This window comes from Doryrhamphus excisus, chromosome 4 (assembly GCF_030265055.1).
Source record: "Doryrhamphus excisus isolate RoL2022-K1 chromosome 4, RoL_Dexc_1.0, whole genome shotgun sequence".
NCBI classification, from domain to species: domain Eukaryota; kingdom Metazoa; phylum Chordata; class Actinopteri; order Syngnathiformes; family Syngnathidae; genus Doryrhamphus; species Doryrhamphus excisus.
Window position 1 is genome coordinate 20,375,736 of NC_080469.1, and position 21,017 is coordinate 20,396,752.

Genomic DNA, 21,017 nt, shown 5'->3' on the forward strand with positions numbered 1-21,017 from the left:
GAGAAGCCAGAGGGGGGAAGACTGCTGCATGATCGTGTCGTGACATTTTTATAGCAGGCTTTTGTGTGACGTGGTCCATGTCATTGTGTGTGTGTGTGTGTGTTGTCATCACGCCCCCCCCCCCCCTTCTTAACCCCACCTCACCGCCCACCCTCTCCACGCCCCCTGTTATCAAAATGAGGCAGCATCATCACGTATCGCTGTGTGAACGCTCTGAATGGAGCATTCACACCGCCGCTGCTTTTGCATATTTTTCATCCATTTATTCCGCATTTGTTACCTTTTAGCAGAAGCTAACAGTAGTGCCATTTTAACAGCATCACCATTCCTCACTTATGTGGACCAAAATATTTTACCTTTTTCTGCTCAAAGGTGTTCAAAATCATCCCACCTCATACAGACAGAGTGAAGTATTTCAATAATAGTAATAGTATTTCATTTTTGGCTTGCACCCTAATAAGCAAATAACTTGCAAAAACCTCTCTGAACCTTAAAAATAAAATTAAAAAAGTTCAAATTTAGTCATGTACACTTGGACGTGTGCTTTAAAAATAATTGTTTTTATTATGTTAGTTTTTTGTGTGTTTTTTATTCCTCGACGCATGCTGGTGTTTCTATTTTGTCATCTAAAAATATGCTGTTTGGCTTTCCCATTGAAAAGCCCAGGAAACTAAGCTAATACAACCACAGCAATTATTTGCACCTGGTTTGGGAGGGGACAGACTGAAACGTCAACAGCGACAAGTGATCTGTTTAGCTTGGCTTAAAAGGGGACGGACAGAAAACAAAAAGAAGCAATAACAACAGCAATATCATCACCTACATCAACTATTATCAACTACAACTGTAGCATCACCTGGTAGTGCTTGGTTTAAGAGGGGACGGACAGAAAAGCAGCAACAGGATGCAGTCAAATACAACTGTAATATCAGCTGCTCGTGCCTGATTTAGGAGGGGACAGATAGAAATATTGCAACAGGAAGCAATCACATACAACTGTAGCATCACCTGCTAGCGCTTGGTTTAAGAGGGGACAGACAGAAAAGCAGCAACAGGATGCAGTCAAATACAACTGTAGCATCAGCTGCTAGCGCTTGGTTTAAAAGGGGACAGACAGAAAAGCAGCAACAGGAAGCAATCAAATACAACTGTAGCATCACCTGGTAGCGCTTGGCTTAAGAGGGGACAGACAGAAATATTGCAACAGGAAGCAATCAACTACAACTGTAGCATCGCCTGGTAGAGCTTGGTTTAAGAGGGGACAGACAGAAAAGCAGCAACAGGAAGCAATCAAATAGAACTGTAGCATCACCTGGTAGCGCTTGGTTTAAGAGGGGACAGACAGAAAAGCAGCAACAGGAAGCAATCAAATACAACTGTAGCATCACCTGCTTGCGCTTGGTTTAAGAGGGGACAGACAGAAAAGCAGCAACAGGATGCAGTCAAATACCACTGTAATATCGGCTGCTAGTGCCTGATATAGGAGGGGACAGACAGAAATATTGCAACAGGAAGCAATCAAATACAACTGTAGCATCAACTGGTAGCGCTTAGTTTAAGAGGGGACAGACAGAAAAGCAGCAACAAGAAGCAATCAAATAGAACTTTAGAATCACCTGCTAGCGCTTGGTTTAAGACGGGACAGACACAAATATTGCAACAGGAAGCAATCAACTACAACTGTAACACCACTTGCTAGTGCTTGGTTTAAGAGGGGCCAAAGAGTAAAGTAGTGAAAAATTACCTATTAGTGGTTGCTTTAAGAGGGGACGGACAGAAACGCTGCAACAGGAAGCAATTTAATACAACTAACATCACTTGCGCCTGCTAGTGCTTGGTTTAAGAGGGGACAGACAGGATGGACAACAAGGAGCAATACCAAAACAACAGTAACAACAATATCACCTGCTAGTGCTTGGTTTTAGGGGGGCAGACAGAAACCTAGCTTGGTGGCTTGGTTTCAGAGGGGACAGGGACTCTCATCTCAGCGACAGCACCTCAGCATTGATATTTGCTAGAATTGAATAGCGTGGCTTTCTCCCAGTCAATCAAAGGGCAACGTGTCCGACAGCTCCACAACTTCTATTACTCTATCTTTGTCAGATATCAAATATTGGACTTTTGTGCAATAATGAATGATGAATAATGAGATGATGTGATGGGATTTCCAGTAGATCACAAACTAAGCGTCCCATTAGATCAGGGGTCGGCAACCTTTACTATGAAAAGAGCCATTTCACCCACTTGCCCACTAAAGAAAAATAGCCTGGAGCCGCAAAACGTTGTATGTTTAAAACAACATTGGAGGGAATTTGAGGGTGTCTCTTGCTAGTACTGGAGATAAACTTTTGTTTTTAAATGAGCTCTAATTTATTTTTTAGAATCGTCAAATAACTCATTAATAATAATTAATAACTCAAATAACTCAAAGTATTACTCATTTCCCTTCATGTTAACCTGTCAGAGAGAACTGGATAGCATCCTGTCTGCTCATTCAGTCACCAGTCAGAACTCAGTCAGGATGCATTCATGGTCTCACACAAAGTTGGATTTTTGTAAACTCATAACGAAGATGTGCATTTTCACCACTCGGGTGCTTAAAAAATATTCAAGCATTGCAAAGGGAGCCGCAACAAAGAGACTGGAGAGCCACATGCGGCTCTGGAGCCGCGGGTTGCTGACCCCTGCATTAGATGGACTGTGGTGTCATCCTGTATGCTGATTACAGAAATGTAAGTAGGATATAATCTGATGTTTCTGTAAACTTTATGTGAATGTTTTTTTTTTTGTAGTTTTTTTCCAAGAGTCCAATAATAGTGGTGTAATCCGTGTCGAAGAGATGAAACTGAGATGTTGGTCTCTGTGATCCTACAGCCTTGGACACGTTGGCCATTAGGCACGGACAACCCACCATTGCGGCCGCGGCGACGGTGAAGGGCTCAACATGGCTGCGCCGTGATTGAATCCAACCTGATTGGACCACAAAAGGTAGAACGAGCACATGCAGATTGACAGGTGAACAATGCGTGTTTTGTCATGACTGTGGTAATCTTGTTGAGCCATTCCGTGGGGCCACACATAAATTAGACAGGAAACACCTCTCTCTAGCCCCGCCTCTCATCCACACGCTCCTGCCCGTTTAAAAAAAAAAAAACACACAATGTCTAGTTTAACCAATTGTCACAGTTTTTCTTTTTTTTTTTACTTTTTACACCCTTCAAGTGTTGTTTCAAAGACGCAGCCTTCCATAAAACTCTCCGTGTGGAGTAGGAATTTACATAATCCGATTAGGTGCTGGGATTAGCCCCTCCGGGCCCGATCGGGGCCCCGCTTTCTGAATCAGCCATTCATGGGCCGCGCCCTCGCGTCCAAGAGGCTGCACCTGCAGGCCCCAGCGCCGCCGCCGCCAATCTCGGCCTGCCTTCGGTCGCGAGCACTGACCTTCACCGACGTTTCATAAGCAGGAAGTGATGGGATACATGATGTTGGAATTCAGATCTGCCTAGCAACAAAATCCACACATTTGGTAATGCTTTGAGTCCCCACTCCAATAGATGCCATGCCCCACTTAAATATAGTCGACCTCAGTATTGCAGGTTTACCTGACAACAGGCATAATAATAACACTTTTGTTGCAGCCAGGACCCATGACAAGCTAAAACTCAACTCTGAACCCCCAACGTTACTTTCTGTCCACCCGCCACTAAACTCCCCAGGGGAAGACACTGTGACACACATTTATTTGACCTAAATCTATTATATTTTTTACTAATTTGGCTAACATGAACGTAAATGTGATTATAGGGGTGCTATCTCATGTCTGGAGGGCTCTAAATAGTGTTAAGAACTGTATTTAGATTGTTAACAGGTTTTCATTCATTCATTTTCTACCGCTTTTTCCACACGAGGAGCCTATCCCAGCTGTCTTCGGGCGAGAGGCTGGTCGCCAGCCGATCACAGAGCACATATAGACAAACAACCATTCACACTCACATTCATACCTATGGACAATTTGGAGTGGCCAATTAACCTAGCATGTTTTTGGAATGTGGGAGGAAACCGGAGTACCCGAAGAAAACCCACGCATGCACGGGGAGAACATGCAAACTCCACACAGAGATGGCCGAGGGTGGAATTGAACCCTGGTCTCCTCGCTGTGAGGTCTGCGCGCTAACCACTAGACCGCCATGCCGCCCGTTAACAGGTTTTCTACTTCATTTATCACGGTCAGGGCTGGACTCATTTAACAGCGATAAACGAGGGATGACTGTCAAGTACTCCCATCTACAGTCGTATGCCCCTGGCACTCTCTGCAGTTGAGTAAATAAGCTCCACTGGCCACTAAATGAGGAAATACCAAAGTTCAGATGTGACTCCCAGTTAACACTCCATTCAGTTAACCACGGAGTCATGATTCAAGTTGTCATATATGATTTCAAATGTACAGCATTAACAGTAGGTAACACGGCCTTGTAGCCTGATTATACATTTTATTGACACGCGTGTGTGTCAGCAGACTATCTCCGCACATTCTGCTTCATTCGCACCGCCATCCATCACCTGCGTCGCCCCAGCAGCACACAGGTGACACTCTTAACTGCGACTGTGATTGCAGATAACAAGGTGACCTTTCACAAGCTGTGCTTTAAACAGCCTGCTCGTTCCCACCGTCTCCGCGGCGTCCTTTCAGAGCGAGGCCCCGGAGTGTCCTCCTGGACAATTACTGCGCCATTACGTCGCTATTTACTGAGCCTTCACCGCCGGGCCTCCTCCGGACCCGCCCGCCACAGCTTTTGTCCCTGTGCCATTAAATAACAAACTGCATTGTCTCCGTCTTTGTGCGTCACAGGCTTGTTAGCAGAGAGAGAAAGAGCAAAAAAAATGGCGGGTTATTGATGCCTACCAGCCAGTGTGGGATGAGACTGTCCGGAGGCTCGGAGTCCCCCGGGGGTGTTCTTTGTCTGGGGGGGATCATTCCTCAGGGAGCTGCCTCACTCTGCTGGCTCGTGAAGATAAGCACTCTCTCCACATGCTGAGGCCATGATAAGGGGATTGCTTCGCTAAATGGGGAGGAAAAATGAGCTTTTACTCCCCACATCCACTTAAATGTCTTTTTAGCCACTCAGCTTTTTAGGCCAGAAAACAGTTTTTAATATTAGGACACTGAACATTATATAAATAGACACTTTGAAACACAGCAATGAAATAGAATATGCTGCAATGCAATATGAATGTAACAGGAAATACATTTTTTCACAGCGTTAAAAAAAAAAACAAACAGGATAGTCGACTTTCATTTAACAGAACGTGTTTGCAAAGCGGCAACAGAGGATGCTTAAAACAATTTAAGCCTTGTCTGTCCGTCGGTTCGGCCCGGCACCTTCTCATAGCTCAGCCTGCCCCTCTTCAGCGGCGTCAGCACTGCAAGAAAATGCAAACACAAATATCTACGTCATTATTATATTACAGTAAAAGCTCTAATTATAGGACAGACATTTATTTAATTGGAAGCGGGGGTGCTGGAGCCTATCCCAGCTGTCTTCGGGCATGAGGCGGGGTACACCCTGGACTGGTCGCCAGCCAATCACAGGGCCAATATAGGAAAAGCGGCAGAAAATGAATGAATGAATGAATGAAGCAGCTGATACCTGTAAACTTTTATTATAGTATATATAACTTTTTTTTTTGTTACTTACTTTACTAATGATTCTGAGTGCATGAGAAAGTGTGAAGGAAACCGTACCCCTCTTTGACCACATTGCAGTCATTTCACAAAAAGGATATTACACGATATTATCACAAGTGATGATGAGTTCAGGGTAAACAACAGCAGCAACTGTAACGTGCCTGAGTGTTACAGCCAATATTTTAAAGCGCATGCAGAGGTAGCTAAAGCTGCTGTCAACTCATACTTTAAAATGCAGCAACCTTGTGATGGTCTAAAAACTACATCAGCATGTTGCCTACAGCCACTTCTGTTTATGGTAATGTTTTTTTACCCGATGCTAATTAGAGACCCCAGCGGTTATTCGCTTGTGAATTGACATTGTATGGATCAGTTCGTCTCCCCATTACCTTCTTAATCCATCAAGCCCAAAAAAGCTAAAGAAAAAGCAAAACATAGCTAAAGGCTGCATTCCAAATTGTACCACATCAAGGTACGTACGTCATTGTTAAAATGTCATCGCACCTGTGGCGGTCAGCCCTGCCACCGCCTCACTCCTCTTCCTCTCTCGCCCCATCCAGCATCTTGACCCGTAGTGGGACACTCTTCCGCTCACGTGTGGACCGTGAGCGCCATGGCGCCACAACTGGACCTCTCCAGGCGGGCTGAGACGACCGCTCGCTTGGCTGAAGGCGCCACTCAATGAGAGCGGACTATCCAGAGAGGCGTTCAAGGATCCACGGGCCGGCCCGGACCATTCGTTGTTTCCGCTGCCGACCACCCTGCCCACCGCTCCAGCTGGGCCTCTCCAGTCGGATAACGCAGTCTCCTCGCCGGCTCTGTCCAGTTCATTCCACGCATCCCCGCGGGTCGTCCACAGGGAAATATCCGGGCTGCATGCGGGCCAAGTGGGATCGTATCTGAAATCTGCACCGTCTTTCTCAGAGGAGAAGCTCACCTCGGCCGACCCAAATAGGAAACTGAGGTTGGGGTCGCCAGAAAATGGTTCCGAATCGGGGCTGGCGAGCTCCTGCGGACGAGACAGGTCGGCCGTCGTGCTCCACAGGCTCTCCGGTGGACTTGTGCGCTGACTGGACTGGACTTGCGGAGGCCGCGTGTTGTTGTACAGGCAGGTGGTGTCGCTAAACAGCTGAGGTTGGGAAGAGATGGTGAGCGATGAGGACAAAACATTCAATTCATCCTTAATCACCTTTAAGACTTTGTGAGGCACTTCGGGGAGCAGTTCTTCCAATTGGGGCAGAGATGCCCCCAGTAACCATGGTAACGAGGGTGCCCTCTTCAGCATGAGCTGACTGACCAAAGGGTTGATGCTGGGGAACTGCGACAGACACTGCTCCTCCTGCTCCGAGGACAGCAGTCAACGACGCAAACATCCCCACGATGAATGGGAAGTATACACCATAAAGCTCACCGGCGAGCACGTCACAGCCAGCCAGTCTCGGCCCAGGTAGCTGACGGGGTCCTGAGAACTGGACATCAAGCTGAGGAAGCAGATCCGGTTGACCCACTTGGCCACTTCCAAAACCTCTGAGGCAAGGAGCACCTAGCAGGTAGCAGTAAGGTTACCCGTATTTCCCGGAACATTCCACACATGCCCCACCCGCTCTCCGTCTACCTTGACTTCCAGGTTGTCCGACTTCATGCCGAAGAGCGCCAGAGAGGAGTAGACCAGCACCAAGTTGTTGAAGGCTTCGCTGGAAAACCTGCCGTCACAGCAACATCAAGGTAGTAGACGACGCTCGGTGTATGTCATAGGAACGTTGCTGTGCATCATAGGTTACCCCTCCCACCACCGATGATTAGTTTGGTACTCGAAACCTGGGGTGTCCAAACCTTTTCCAGCAAGAGCCACATCGTGACAATTGAAAGGATGCAACTTTGCCACTTTGATAATTTGTAAAGCAACACATGTACGTATGCTAAGAACTTATATACGTATATTTCAAGATCTAGATCAGGGGTCTCAAACTCAATTTACCTGGGGGCCACCGGAGCTAGGTTCTGGGTGAAGCCGGGCCGCATCAGGTTTTCCAAAAAACCCCAAAACGCATTTATTAAAAACTGGAAAAAAAATCAATTAAAAAAACTATCTTCAATGCTTTTGCTTCTGCTATACCCTACACTTTTTCAGTACTTTGGTTCCGGTTTTCCACACCAAAATATCTGATAAAACATTCCACTGTTCTCAAATATCTTAATTTGTATTTTTCTATACACAAAATAAGATAAAAATAAATAAATAAACAAATTAAGAATAAAGACAATAAATCAATCAGTAATAAATAAGTAAAATAGTAATAAAACAGCAAATAAGAAAAACGTATGTACAGTATTAACAGTTATTTAACCTTTAATAATTTTACCCAATTAGCAAGTTAGCATCGTACTCAGTTCCATCTGGGAGCAGCGTCGTAACTTTAACAACATGTTTGATGAGATGCTTTATCTCGACGTGTATTTTACGTTTTATTCCAAATAATTTCCTGCATTTATTTGTACCCAGCGTCATAAGCCTTTAGCTTCATTGCTAATCCAAAGCAAAACAGGGTGGGGTAACAGGGTAGGGTAACAGTATGGGCGGGGCAAAATCATGTTAATTGTGTCCGGTGTGCACACAGCTTTAAGCTGTCATTTCAACATCAAACTTTGGTGTCAAGGTGGGGGCCTCAAACTAGCGTCTCGTGGGCCGCATTTGGCCCGCGGGCTACGAGTTTGAGACCCCTGATCTAGATGAAAAACCTAGTAGTACGAAAATCAGTCTTTGTTCGTTTTTTTCCCGTTTTTGCACATTTTCCAAATATTTCAACCTTCTTCTTAAATATCCATCTATCCATTTTCTATGCCACTTATCCTCCGCTGGAGCCTATCCCAGCATTGGGTGAGAGGTGGGGTCGCCAGCCAATTCTTCATAATATCTCAAACCTCACTCGTATTAAGTGTATTTTACATGTAGTTAGACACCTTCAACATTGACAGTATTGCTTACAAAACATTCCAATTATGAAATGATTCCAAGTGAAAGCGGAGTAAGGAATACGCGTGCACTGACCCTCCACCCTGGCTGTCCGGGCAGTGCAGGATGATCCAGCAGTGAGTGTACTGCAACGATATAACGTTAAGCCTTTTCACCATCACCTCGCCGGCTCCCTCCTGACATATCTCGTCATGCTCCCACACAAACAAACACGCACATATTATGGAAAATATCAGAAATCAATCAAATATAAATACTCGCTCTAGCTGCCGTGTGTTTGTTTCTACCTGAACCATGATGGCGGTGCACTCGTCTGCCGTGATCACAGTGTAGTGATCCGTGCCCCCGAGTGTCCGCAGGGACGGGCAGTGACTCCTCTCCAGCACCGACACGTTACACCTGCGACACAGCCGGATGGCAGTTGGGGTTTCCTCATTTCACTGAAAGACGAGCTTAAAATTCACTCACAAGCACCAACGGCAAAAAAGTGTAAGCCTTCCAAAAATTTGCTGAAAAATATTCATGAAATATGTTCTCCCCGTGCATGCGTGGGTTTTCTCCGGGTACTCCGGTTTCCTCCCACATTCCAAAAACATGCTAGGTTAATTGGCGTCTATATGTGCCCTGTGATTGGCTGGCCACCAGTCCAGGGTGTACCCCGCCTCTCGCGCAAAGACAGCTGGGATAGGCTCCAGCACCCCTGCGACCCTCGTGAGGATAAGCAGTAGAAAATGAATGAATGAATATTTATGAAATATTCATGTTAATAGGAATTCAATTAAGTATTTCAATTTTAAAATATCCCCGCCTCTCGCCCAAAGACAGCTGGGATAGGCTCCAGCACCCCCGCGACCCTCGTGAGGAAAAAGCGGTAGAAAATGAATGAATGAATGAATTTTAAAATATTCCACTTAACGTGTAGAGTGAGTTAACCTCTTATTTAGAATTTACAATATAGACATTGCATGTATTTTTTGAGTATAAAGTAAAAATATTAAGAGGAAAAAAAGTCAAATTTCCATGAGAAAAAAAAGTTGAGATGTTAAATAAAAATAGCACATATATTTTTTTACATTAAAACATTTTTCACTGGAAAAAGTTTGGACACCCCTAAGGGTTAAATATAATGAGGATTAAAAAAAAAGTTTTTCCTGAAGCAGTGCTTCATGATTGCGCGAATGCGGCGGCGGAACTCACGCCGACTCCAGCGTCTGCAGCAACATGGGGCAGTTGATGAGGGTCTCCGTCACCAACAGCACGTACGCCACCTTGTCCTCCAGGCACCAGGCGGCGCTCTCGGGGAGGACGGTGTCGAAGGTGAGGTGCTGTACTTTCCTCTCCTTGCAGACGGTTGCCCACGGCGACGGGCCCGGATGGTCGTACTCCACCACCAGAGAGAAAAGATTCCAGGGGAAGTCTGGGCCCAAATGTTGCTTGTATACCATCACGCACACACTGTCCTGCACGCTTGGATGACGTGGTCACATGGTTACATGTTAGACAGTAAATCACAGCAAAAACACACCACTCAATAATGGATTTGAATTGTGTACGTGATAATATTTTACAGGAGGGAAACCACACCTGCTGACGACACTGGCGCCGTGAAGCTTGCTGCTGTTCTCGTTCGGGCAAACTGCAGTCACAGCTAGAGGTGGCGACACATGCAACAAGACGGGATCACAGTCCTTCATGGCAACACACGACCAGAGACTCCTGGATTGTACTCATTCATTTCAGTAAGTGGAAGTGAAGGAAAGACTTATTAGAGAGTGTGGTAGCGCCACCCGGTGTGCGGGCTGGTGAATGTCAGTTTCATCAGCCCTTTAAAGCAGGGATGGGAATTTTGCTCATCATCCACAATCCTTAAACTGAAACCCTCACTCTTTTCTCTGCGTTCTAAAGATATCAAAAGAGGCAGCTCATTACTGCACGTTAGGGTGCATCAAATTTGAATGGGAAATTTTAATTTCATAATATCAATTTGGCTGGCATTTCATTTTTTTCTAATGAACATAAAAATCATTCATTCATTCATTTTCTACTGCTTTTTCCTCACATGGGTTGCGGGGGTGCTGGAGCCTATCCCAGCTGTCTTTGGGCGAGAGGCGGGGTACACCCTGGACTGGTCGCCAGCCAATCACAGGGCACATATAGACAAACAACCATTCACACTCACATTCATACCTATGGACAATTTGGAGTGGCCAATTAACCTAGCATGTTTTTGGAATGTGGGAGGAAACCGGAGTACCCGGAGAAAAACCCACACATGCACGGGGAGAACATGCAAACTCCACACAGAGATGGCCGAGAGTGGAATTGAACCCTGGACTCCTAGCTGTGAGGTCTGCACGCTAACCACTCGATCGCCGTGCCGCCATGAACATAAAAATGTCTTCTGCAAAGTTTTGAGGAAATCCATTGAGATTTAGAGGTGCCACCTCACACATAAACTTTTGTAAAATTTCGGAAAATGTGCAATTTCTAGTCTAATTGCCAAAAAGTTTACCTGGAAATGTTGAGTACAATGAACTATACAATATCATTTTTTATAGGGTTATTAAAGTAAATATATTTGTTTTCTCTTTGAGCAGATTGGGTATTTCTCAGAATTCAACTTTCAAGATTCTCCATTCATTTGTCCTATTGACAAAATGAATGGCAGTAAATGGGACATCTTCACATGGCCTTACCCTGAATTTTATGTAGCAGTGGTGGATATTTGACATACATATAAAGTTTAAACACTTTGTTTTTTATTTTATTTGTATTTCATTGAATGAATGAATGTAAACACAAGGGGCAATAGTAACATATTTAAATGACAATTCATCGCGACCATTGAGCACTGTTCACCACTTTATTCCACAAAAACAGATGTATGGTGGCACCCCTAAATAATCATGTATTGGAAAAATATTTGTATGTGTTGTTTCTACATATATTGGAACACTTTTAGTACCCAGCCATATCAATATTCAGTAATTGTGTTTTTTGATGCACCCTACTGCACATAATTTATGGTTTTATATCCATGCTGTAACCATGTAGTAACAGGTACATTCACCGTAACAGTACAATACTTACAGTATTTTGCTAATTTTAAGCATGAGCGTAACTTCTTTCCCGGGCGCATTGATTTCACGTAGCAACGTAGAAAGGGACTCTCAATTAAATGACTCTTTTCCACATTCAAAAACAAAAAACACAGGAGCGGTAGCATCACCCCAGACAATGTGGGCTTCGCTACACATCTGAAAAAGTACTAGCAAAAAGAAAAAGATACTCACCAGTCAGTTGGTTCAGGTGCTGGATGATTGCGCTTGTGGCGTCTTCACAATGAAGCGATACAATGACCAGAATCTGCAGAAAAAGATGCGTCAAAAGCGTGTCAGGTCAGGTCTTGTGGTTGTAACCGCTCAAGCTAATGGCTAACTTTTTCATTTTGCGCGTCGCCGCCGTTCTGCAGCCGCGCCGACAGCAGCTGCTGCAGCTCCAGCACTTTCAAGTTGGACTCACGGTTGGTGCGACTGAGGTGGAGGATGATCTGCAGCCTCCTCAGCAGCTGAGACAGACTCGGGTCAGCGCACGTCTCAACTGCCTTGCTCAGGTACTCTTTCAAGTTCAAAACGTGTGAGTTTTGGGTCATTGGTGCTGAAACAGTCACTGATGTCAATACTCACCCGCAGCCGCACTCAGGTCACACTTGAGCAGTAGCTCTTTGGCCGTGACCACCAGGTGGATCAGAGCCACGTGACTGAACAGCTGCTCCTGATCTGCATGCAACACCAGGTTCTCAACTGTGGTTGTGCGACTGCGTTCTTCTCCACGGTGCATCTGCGTCATACCTGTGGCCAGCTCTCCCCTCTCTGCTTGCATCATCCGGCACAGCGCCACCTCCCGCTGTTTGAGCACATAACGTGTTTGGTCCGGAGCCAGGCGCTCAAAGTCCTTCCACGCGGGCAGGTTGAGGCCCAGCTCCCTGGCAGACGTCAGACGAGGTTGAGCGAAGGCCAGCAGCTCATGGTAGGCCTGATACTGACTTTCTGCAGAGAGTAAGCATGAAACAAAACCAAACAAAAAAACACACACACACACACATTCTTCGTCAATCATAATCCAAAGTGATAGAGCTCTTCTGCAGTTACATCAGATCTATTTATGCATGTCTCTTGTTGATCAGTGGTTATTAAGCTATTAATCAGATGTTCAAGTAACCATATTAGGTAGTACCCAGCATGCCTCACTGTGAGGCTCATTAGTTCATTCATTTCATGATTTTTATGCTTCAAATGCTTAATTTCAACCAGAATAAGTACAATTTGCTTAAATATCTTGTATTGTATTGTACTAATAGGTCGTATTCAACCACAAAACAGTCATTATTAAGACAGAGTGAGGGTGCGATGTTCAGACTGTAATGTATTTATGTTTTCAGTTAGCATGTCTCGTAACTATTTATTGCTTAAATGTACCTATTTTTTTAAATACTTAGATAATACATTACGGTATTTAAAAAAAAAATTAAACCTTAATTTATTTTTAATTTGTATTTCAAAATATTTTACAGATTAAATTCATGCATTTTTTTAAGCTAGCTAAAGCTAAAGTTACCTATTAGTGTTCGTATTTTTATTATTTTTACAGCTTAACATTCATTCATTTTCTACAGCTTTTCCTCACAAGGGTCGCGGGGGTGCTGGAGCCTATCCCAGCTGTCTTTGGGCGAGAGGCGGGGTACACCCTGGACTGGTCGCCAGCCAATCACAGGGCACATATAGACAAACAACCATTCACACTCACATTCATACCTATGGACAATTTGGAGTCGCCAATTAACCTAGCATGTTTTTGGAATGTGGGAGGAAACCGGAGTACCCGGAGAAAACCCACGCATGCACGGGGAGAACATGCAAACTCCACACAGAGATGGCCGAGGGTGGAATTGAACCCTGGTCTCCTAGCTGTGAGGTCTGCGCGCTAACCACACAACCGCCGTGCCGCCCCACAGCTTAACATGACCTAATGAATTATTATAATGATTCATTCTAATTTTCTACAAGATACACTAGATACTACTAGATACACCCTGGCAGGGGCGTCCATGTTTTGTTGAGATGAAAACATGATATTGGTAGATGATATTATTTTGGTTTTGTGTGTACCGGTGAAGGCAGGGTGACCGAGTCGTACCGGTGGCTTGGACCTGCACCACTCTGCTTCCATCCTGGTTGACCCGCTGATCATTAGTGGGAAGTACCGCCGCACCAGTGTTATTCTGCCCTCTGCTGGCGTATCCTGATACCGCAGCAGTGGTCGGCTTCCAGTCTGTCAGTCTGGGAGCGTGCTCCGGAGGAGGCTGCACCTCTGACTCTGGTACTAAGATCACGAGGTAAAAAAACAAACAAATATAATAAAGACTCTGCTGTTCTTCATCTGACCACAAGATGGAGCCAGCGCATGGCAACAGAATTTACCTGCTGTGGGAGGTGCTGTTGGGTTGGGTGACACCGCGCCTGACCTCAGCATCATGAAGGTGGACAGCGGGTCCACTTGCTGCCGTGCTGGACGTCTGGCAGCTGTGACGCCGTTCTGGTCATCCTTAACCTTGAAAGAGACTTTCTGCACTCTGTGCTCTGATTGGCTAACATTCTTCGGTGCATGTATGGATGACACCTGTGGAAAGATCTTGTCAGAGATTCTGTCGACTTTGCTGGTTGATGGTTTGACTTCCTTTGTGTTGGGAGTGAGTGTTAGACTTTGTCTCTGGGACAAATCGGCAGCAGCGTGTTTTTGGTCTTCTGCTGCTTGTAACGGCAGAGCAGGAGTTTCAGATTCCTCCAGGCGAGGCAGATGCCGTGTGGAGCTCACCACCACTGAGGAGATGATGCCTGAGTTTAGGGGAAAGTTCATATTATCACCTGAGAGCTGATGAAAGAATGCGATCGCCTGAGAAATAAACATGGCTACTCTCACTATTCTCATCAGGTTCAAATGACACGTGACTAAAATCCTCCAACATCTGGTTGCTGTCAGTAGAAGGAACATCAGCGCTCAGCCTCTCCGGAGACTCCATCCAGCTGCCAAATAACACTTCAGTCTCTGGAGCAAAACTCTTCAACGCTGGTAGCTTCAAGGCTTCGCTCAGAGGTTGGAAGTCAACAGCAGCTTCTAGTATGTCAGGTTCTGTCAGAAGAACAGCAAGTTAGTTTATTTGTAGGACTTTTACGACCCTAAGCACGTTTTTAAATTGGCATATTCCTAATCTAAAACAAAGCATTGCCCGCATTGGATCATCAAAATCTTACCAGATGTTACTATTTTTCCTGTTAGGGGTCAGATTTGGCTTAGTTTTTAGGCCAGATGCCCTTCCTGACACAACCCGTCTACTTCTGCAACCCTCCAATGGCCTGGTCTTAAGCCCAAGCAGCGGTCATAGTAATATAAATACCACAAAACTGAGATGTAGGCGTAATAGCGTAATATAGTATAGCTACAATATTGAACTGTTTTGCATGTAGACCAGGGTTCAATTCCACCCTCGGCCATCTCTGTGTGGAGTTTGCATGTTCTCCCCGTGCATGCGTGGGTTTTCTCCAGGTACTCCGGTTTCCTCCCACATTCCAAAAACATGCTAGGTTAATTGGCCACTCCAAATTGTCCATAGGTATGAATGTGAGTGTGAATGGTTGTTTGTCTATATGTGCCCTGTGATTGGCTGGTGACCAGTCCAGGGTGTACCCCGCCTCTCGCCCGAAGACAGCTGGGATAGGCTCCAGCACCCCCCGCGACCCTCGTGAGGAAAAGCGGTAGAAAATGAATGAATGAATGAATGTTTTGCATGTCTTAAAGGCGATTCTGTGGAACAACCTGCTGTATGTTTGGCCTTATCACAACGGCAGCCTGTTCCTACCTGGAAACAGGAAGTTCAGCACAAAGCAGGGATGCTTCTCCGCCTTCCACAGCACCGTCTCCATCTGCTGCTGAGCTCCTGCCGACACCAAAGATCTGGGCGACCATGTAGATATAAAAATCACAAAACGTATGCCCACTCAGTAGACGCTTCATCTACTAAGCTGCATCAAGCATTCCGCATTGACAAAGATCATAAAAAGTCATCACTCAATTTCACTCACAGTCGGCCGGGCGGAGACAAAGCTTCCCTCTGGAGGTCAGATGTCCTCAGTGACACGTGAGACTGGCTGACAGAGGCGGGAGGCGGGGTCAGAATCACATCCAGCTCCATCTCGGTCGGAAGCTCGGCACATCCTGATGAAGCAAAGTAGAGTGGAACCTCTGAAAGGTAAACGCCAATTCATAATTGGGGAAAAAATATAACGACCATGATCCATTTCTAATGTTGTTTTAGCACGTGAATTAAGACTGAAACAATAATATGCACTAAGAACAAAAATCAATAATCAGTTTTTATGTTTGGGGCCCCTTGGAAATCTCGGGGCCTGTGTTTGCTCGACGATGAGTCCGCCCCTGGTCATACATTGGAGTGAGAACTTTAAAATGTCAACTATGCATGAATGAATATTCTTTCATTCATTAATTTTCTACCGCTTTTTCCTCACGAGGGTCGCGGGGGGTGCTGGAGCCTATCCCAGCTGTCTTCGGGCGAGAGGCGGGGTACACCCTGGACTGGTCGCCAGCCAATCACAGGGCACATATAGACAAACAACCATTCACACTCACATTCATACCTATGGACAATTTGGAGTCGCCAATTAACCTAGCATGTTTTTGGAATGTGGGAGGAAACCGGAGTACCCGGAGAAAACCTACGCATGCACGGGGAGAACATGCAAACTCCACACAGAGATGGCCCTGGGTGGAATTGAACCCAGGTCTCCTAGCTGTGAGGTCTGCGCGCTAACCACTTGAACGCCGTGCAGCCCATGAATGAATATAATGAATATAAATAAAAGGCTTTAAAGAAGGAGTTGCATCGTCACATCGTCCTTATTTATTATCTTCTGAGAAGTTTTGATCTAAGTAGACTTGTCCTTCCAGCTCGTACCTGGAGCGTCTGTGTCCTCAAGCCAGTCTCCTTTATTGCTCAATGCCGGGAAAGAAAATGTAAACAATTCCACTGTCGCCGTTTTTTCTGAAGGCCAGAAAAAGCACATTATTAACTCGATATTAAAGCTAAAACGCCACAACCTCTGTTACCTTTGGAAAGCAGCTCCGTGACAGGAAGTAGTCCGCCCAGCTGTTCGGCAACAACATTCATACGATGGCAGAGGTTTGAAAAGCCGCTAGGATAGTCGATGGACATCTCTGCGGCGTTCAGGATTTCAGGTAACAGCAAAGACTACACCAGGAGAAAGGAAAGAAACACTTAGTTACGTCTGAGAACAATCACGGCAAAGGATTTGATTTAACAACCTCTTCCTTGGTGACGGACTCTTTGCAAAACTCCTCGTTGATGTCTGCACATAGACGAGGGCAGCCGTGCATCACGTCAGAGGGTCCCTCATAAGCGACGCAGTGCCTGCATGGTCGCAATCGGAATTCAGCGTCTTTCCTCAAATATGTGCCTGGCAATGCCGAGTAATGTGTTTATCACAGGAGAGGCCTATCATTTGTTCAATGCACTTTTACCTGAAATGCTCCAATTCAAGTCTCTTTAGTTGCCAGGTCCACACAATCAAATAACTGAATTAGCATTTAGCTCCACAAGATGGCAGCAGCTGACATAGCACCCGACAGCTTTATCCACCTCTGCATGCGCTTTAAAATGTTGCTGCGAAAGTCATGAGTGTTCGTTCCACTTTCTAATGCACTCCAAACCATTATTAAGCTTTTAAAAAAATTGCTACGTATGTGGCGGCATGGCGGTCTAGTGGTTAGCACGCAAACCTCACAGGTAGGAGACCAGGGTTCGGCCATCTCTGTGTGGAGTTTGCATGTTCTCCCCGTGCATGCGTGGGTTTTCTCCGGGTATTCCGGTTTCCTCCCACATTCCCAAAACATGCTAGGTTAATTGGCGACTCCAAATTGTCCATAGGTATGAATGTGAGTGTGAATGGTTGTTTGTCTATATGTGCCCTGTGATTGGCTGGCCACCAGTCCAGGGTGTACCCCGCCTCACGCCTGAAGACAGCTGGGATAGGCTCCAGCAACCCCCGCGACCCTCATGAGGAAAAGTGGTAGAAAAAGAATGAATGAATAGCTGTAGAGCATTTTGATTTTCAGCAGTGCTTCTCAAATAGTGGGGGCGGGGTGTTTCAATATTCCAACATGTATGAATTTTGACATGAAGTTTGACTCTTGAACACGCTTGTATGCTTCCCTGCTTTTATCTGCTTTCAGTTTCAAGTTCGGTCTGTACAGTACAGATAAATTAATGGAAATGATCAGCTTCTTATAGTATTTCAAATCGGAGTGGGTCGTGCGAAAACACGGGCAAGACAAGAAAATAAGTAAGAACCACTGACTTCAAGTAAACGACTGTAAACTATAACAACAATTCTTATAATAAATGTGGAATAAAAAAACGGAAACATCCACACTCCAGGAATCAAAATGTTCGTCGTCATTTGACACTTTCACACCAGCCATATTATTATAGTCATTATGGCGTCAATCAAAGCAAAATAAATGCCTGAAATGTCGCACCTGAGTATCGTTTCCTCACTGATGGAGTGTCCGGTCAGACCCGGCAGGGGGTCGGCCACCAGGAGGGTCTTCAGTCGGGACAGTTTGCTTTTCAGCGTGGGCAAATGCTGTTTGAAATGTGGCAGGAAATCAACGACCATCATCTCTTCTGGCAGCAGGAGACCTTCCCAAAAAATTGCAAGTTATTTATTATTTTACAACAGTGATCATGTACAGTTTCAGCATGTTGCGTCATACCCTCCTTCTCATTCCCGGGATCCATCTGCTCATTCGTCAGCTGGTAAAAGGATTCCTGACACGGATGGCTGAGCCTTGACTCTTTTAAGGGGCAGAGCTGGTCAGGTTCAGAGCTCACCAACGTCTCTTTCACGTCCCGGTCACTCTCACAGGCATGAAATCTATGGCAGAATAAAGCTTTCATTCAAAAATACAAATGCACTTACCAGTTCAAGGCCCCCCATTACAGTATCTGAGGTGACTTTTTCATCTTTTTCTAGTGCAGGGATGTCCAAACTTCTTCCATCGGGGGTCACACGGAGAAAAAATAAAAGGATGAAATGCTGCATCTCAGTTTTGAGATACAAGCAGAAAAAAATCAGTATGAACTTTGGTCTTTGCTTGTTTTTTGTTTTTTTTAATTTCCCAAATATTTCAACCATGTTTTTTAAAAAAAATAATTCTTCACAGAATACCATGACATTATTCCCATTAAATTATAAGTTTTCCTCCAACCTCATTTTCCATTTTGTTTACAGTATTTCTCACATTACAACTTTGGAGAAATTTTTGCTACTAAAATGTTTTTCGTCATAATAGGAGTTTATTCCTTTATAATTAAGCCTTTTTGTCTGTGTATACAGTATAGTATGTGCCGCGGGCCGCACATTGGACACCCCTGATGAAATGGTAAAATGTTCCCTTGAGCCAGTTTATGAGCATCAAATGTGAGAACAATGTATCATCTCACATTGAGGCCAGATTGTGGATTAAACATTTCCCACTTGTTGGATGACATTGGAGCTTTAAGGCGGACATGACACCTTTCTGGTGAGTTTATTTCTTGTGTTGCTCCTTTGAGATGGTCAAGCACAGAACTGCTGCAGGAGGGGTTCATGCATCCTGAAAAAGAATGTGTCAACTAAGAATAATGCATTGATTTTTAATATGACCACTATAATGCAGCTGTACCTCTGACCCACGGCTTCCTGTAGGTGACCTCGGCCAGGGCGCCACTGTGGGGGTAAAGGTCATGGCAAGAGGGCGTCGGAAGAGCCAAGAAGTCCATCATCACCTTCAGCCTGCTGCTGGCCTGCAAGTGAGTCCAACTCGTTGATGGCCGAACTTACTGGATGTGTTTCGTTGCGTTTACAGATAAACCCACCTCAAAGATGTAGTCCAGAGCTTTATAGCCGACCGAGGAGAAGATTACCGTTGACATTTGGAGATGTTTTCTCACGCCTTTCTGCAAGATAACCGCACTTTTATAGGCACTTCTTTTCGCTTTCCATTTGTTGGAGCTATTTAGTAGTGTGTTCCTAGGTTTCTAATATCTGTTGATTTATTTGTTGTTGTTGTTGTTTTGTTTGGATTACATGATAATATTTTCTTGTTAGTTATTTATTTGTTAATCATATTCATTTGTTTATCATATTTTGTTGGGGTTAATTAGTAGTTTATATGTGGGTTTATTTCATTGGGTAACACCAAGGGCACCTGCAATCTATTTATGTAGGCAGTGCTCACAGGACCAGCATGCACCCGGGCGGGCCTAAGGTTTTTGTTTGCTGGCTTGGTAATAAGAAGAAACGGAACAAGGTTGTATGAACAATGATTCTTTTGCCTGCGTAAAACACAACTCGTGGTGCATCAGTGGCCTTTTGATTATAGTTTAAGTTAAGTTTATTTTTGAAGGACAAATAGCCACTACACCATTCATTTTGAACGCTTAGCTTAATTGAGCTAGCTAGCTAGCGTAATTGAGCTATCTAGCGAGTTGACTAACAAGCTAGCTAAGATTTGTTTACCTTACCAAATTACTCATTTATTTATTTAATTGAATCTCTGTAATCACGCCACAAACGAAACAATAATGTTGCTTCAAAGTTATCTGAAATGAAAAACAATGTACCTGTAAGCTAGGGGGAAAAATAGCCGAATGAGGCCGATGCTCATTCAAGATGTGACGGTTCTCGCTCACGTAGTTTCCTGTCGTTTTCCTGCCGCTGGGAAGCATAAACCACAAATAGTAATATCTCCCAGAAAGAATTGGACTTCAATCTAATTCATTCAGTTAGCGTTCAAATTGGGGGAAATTATACTTCAATACATGCTACAATATTTACATGTTTAATACAGGACATATGAAGCCACAGTATTGATTGACAATGCAATCAAGGACACATTAAGGTGTATTAACTGTGACCACTAGGAGGCGGAATAGAGTCAGAACATACCACGAGCTATATGACGTCATCAGGGCCTTAGCAGGCAGACAACAGTGCTTGTAAAAATGAACTTTACTAGCTTCTCATTCAGGTGAAAGGAAGAATATCACCACATCGTTGGTGCCCATGTGTTTTATGGTTAAATTGGAACGTACTTGGTCTAGGGTGTGGGTGTGTTTTTCACATTGAGGTACAATATCGACTCAGACTTGGCTCAATATTGAATCATTTTATTTATTGGGAGGACAGAGTTTTCTTTTCCTGCACAACTGTGCTACATTTA

General features: G+C 44.7%; 1 protein-coding gene across 3 annotated transcripts; it reads right to left on the reverse strand.

Moving 5' to 3' along the window:
- Window positions 1–5,143: 5,143 nt before the first annotated feature.
- On the reverse strand, window positions 5,144–20,631 carry LOC131128515 (protein shortage in chiasmata 1 ortholog). 3 transcript variants are annotated; one of them, XM_058071418.1, is made up of 27 exons: window positions 20,419–20,631; window positions 19,672–19,752; window positions 19,479–19,599; window positions 19,331–19,409; window positions 18,528–18,688; window positions 18,291–18,453; window positions 17,058–17,163; window positions 16,842–16,983; window positions 16,690–16,776; window positions 15,800–15,932; window positions 15,577–15,671; window positions 14,640–14,849; window positions 14,141–14,554; window positions 13,857–14,042; window positions 12,512–12,709; window positions 12,347–12,439; window positions 12,100–12,278; window positions 11,954–12,026; window positions 10,245–10,308; window positions 9,858–10,127; window positions 8,947–9,059; window positions 8,736–8,856; window positions 7,302–7,389; window positions 7,098–7,229; window positions 6,876–7,025; window positions 6,191–6,815; window positions 5,144–5,421 (listed from the first exon to the last, which is right to left on the reverse strand). In XM_058071418.1, the coding sequence occupies exons 1-27, from the start codon at window positions 20,521–20,523 to the stop codon at window positions 5,336–5,338; spliced, it is 4,275 nt and encodes a 1,424-aa protein (XP_057927401.1). In that variant the 5' UTR covers window positions 20,524–20,631; the 3' UTR covers window positions 5,144–5,335. The 3 variants fall into 3 exon arrangements, with proteins under 3 accessions (XP_057927401.1, XP_057927400.1, XP_057927402.1); XM_058071417.1 differs by having other exon boundaries at window positions 8,736–8,854; window positions 8,948–9,059; window positions 15,800–15,959; XM_058071419.1 differs by lacking the exons at window positions 5,144–5,421; window positions 6,191–6,815 and having other exon boundaries at window positions 6,897–7,229; window positions 15,800–15,959.
- Between the last annotated feature and the right edge of the window lie 386 nt (window positions 20,632–21,017).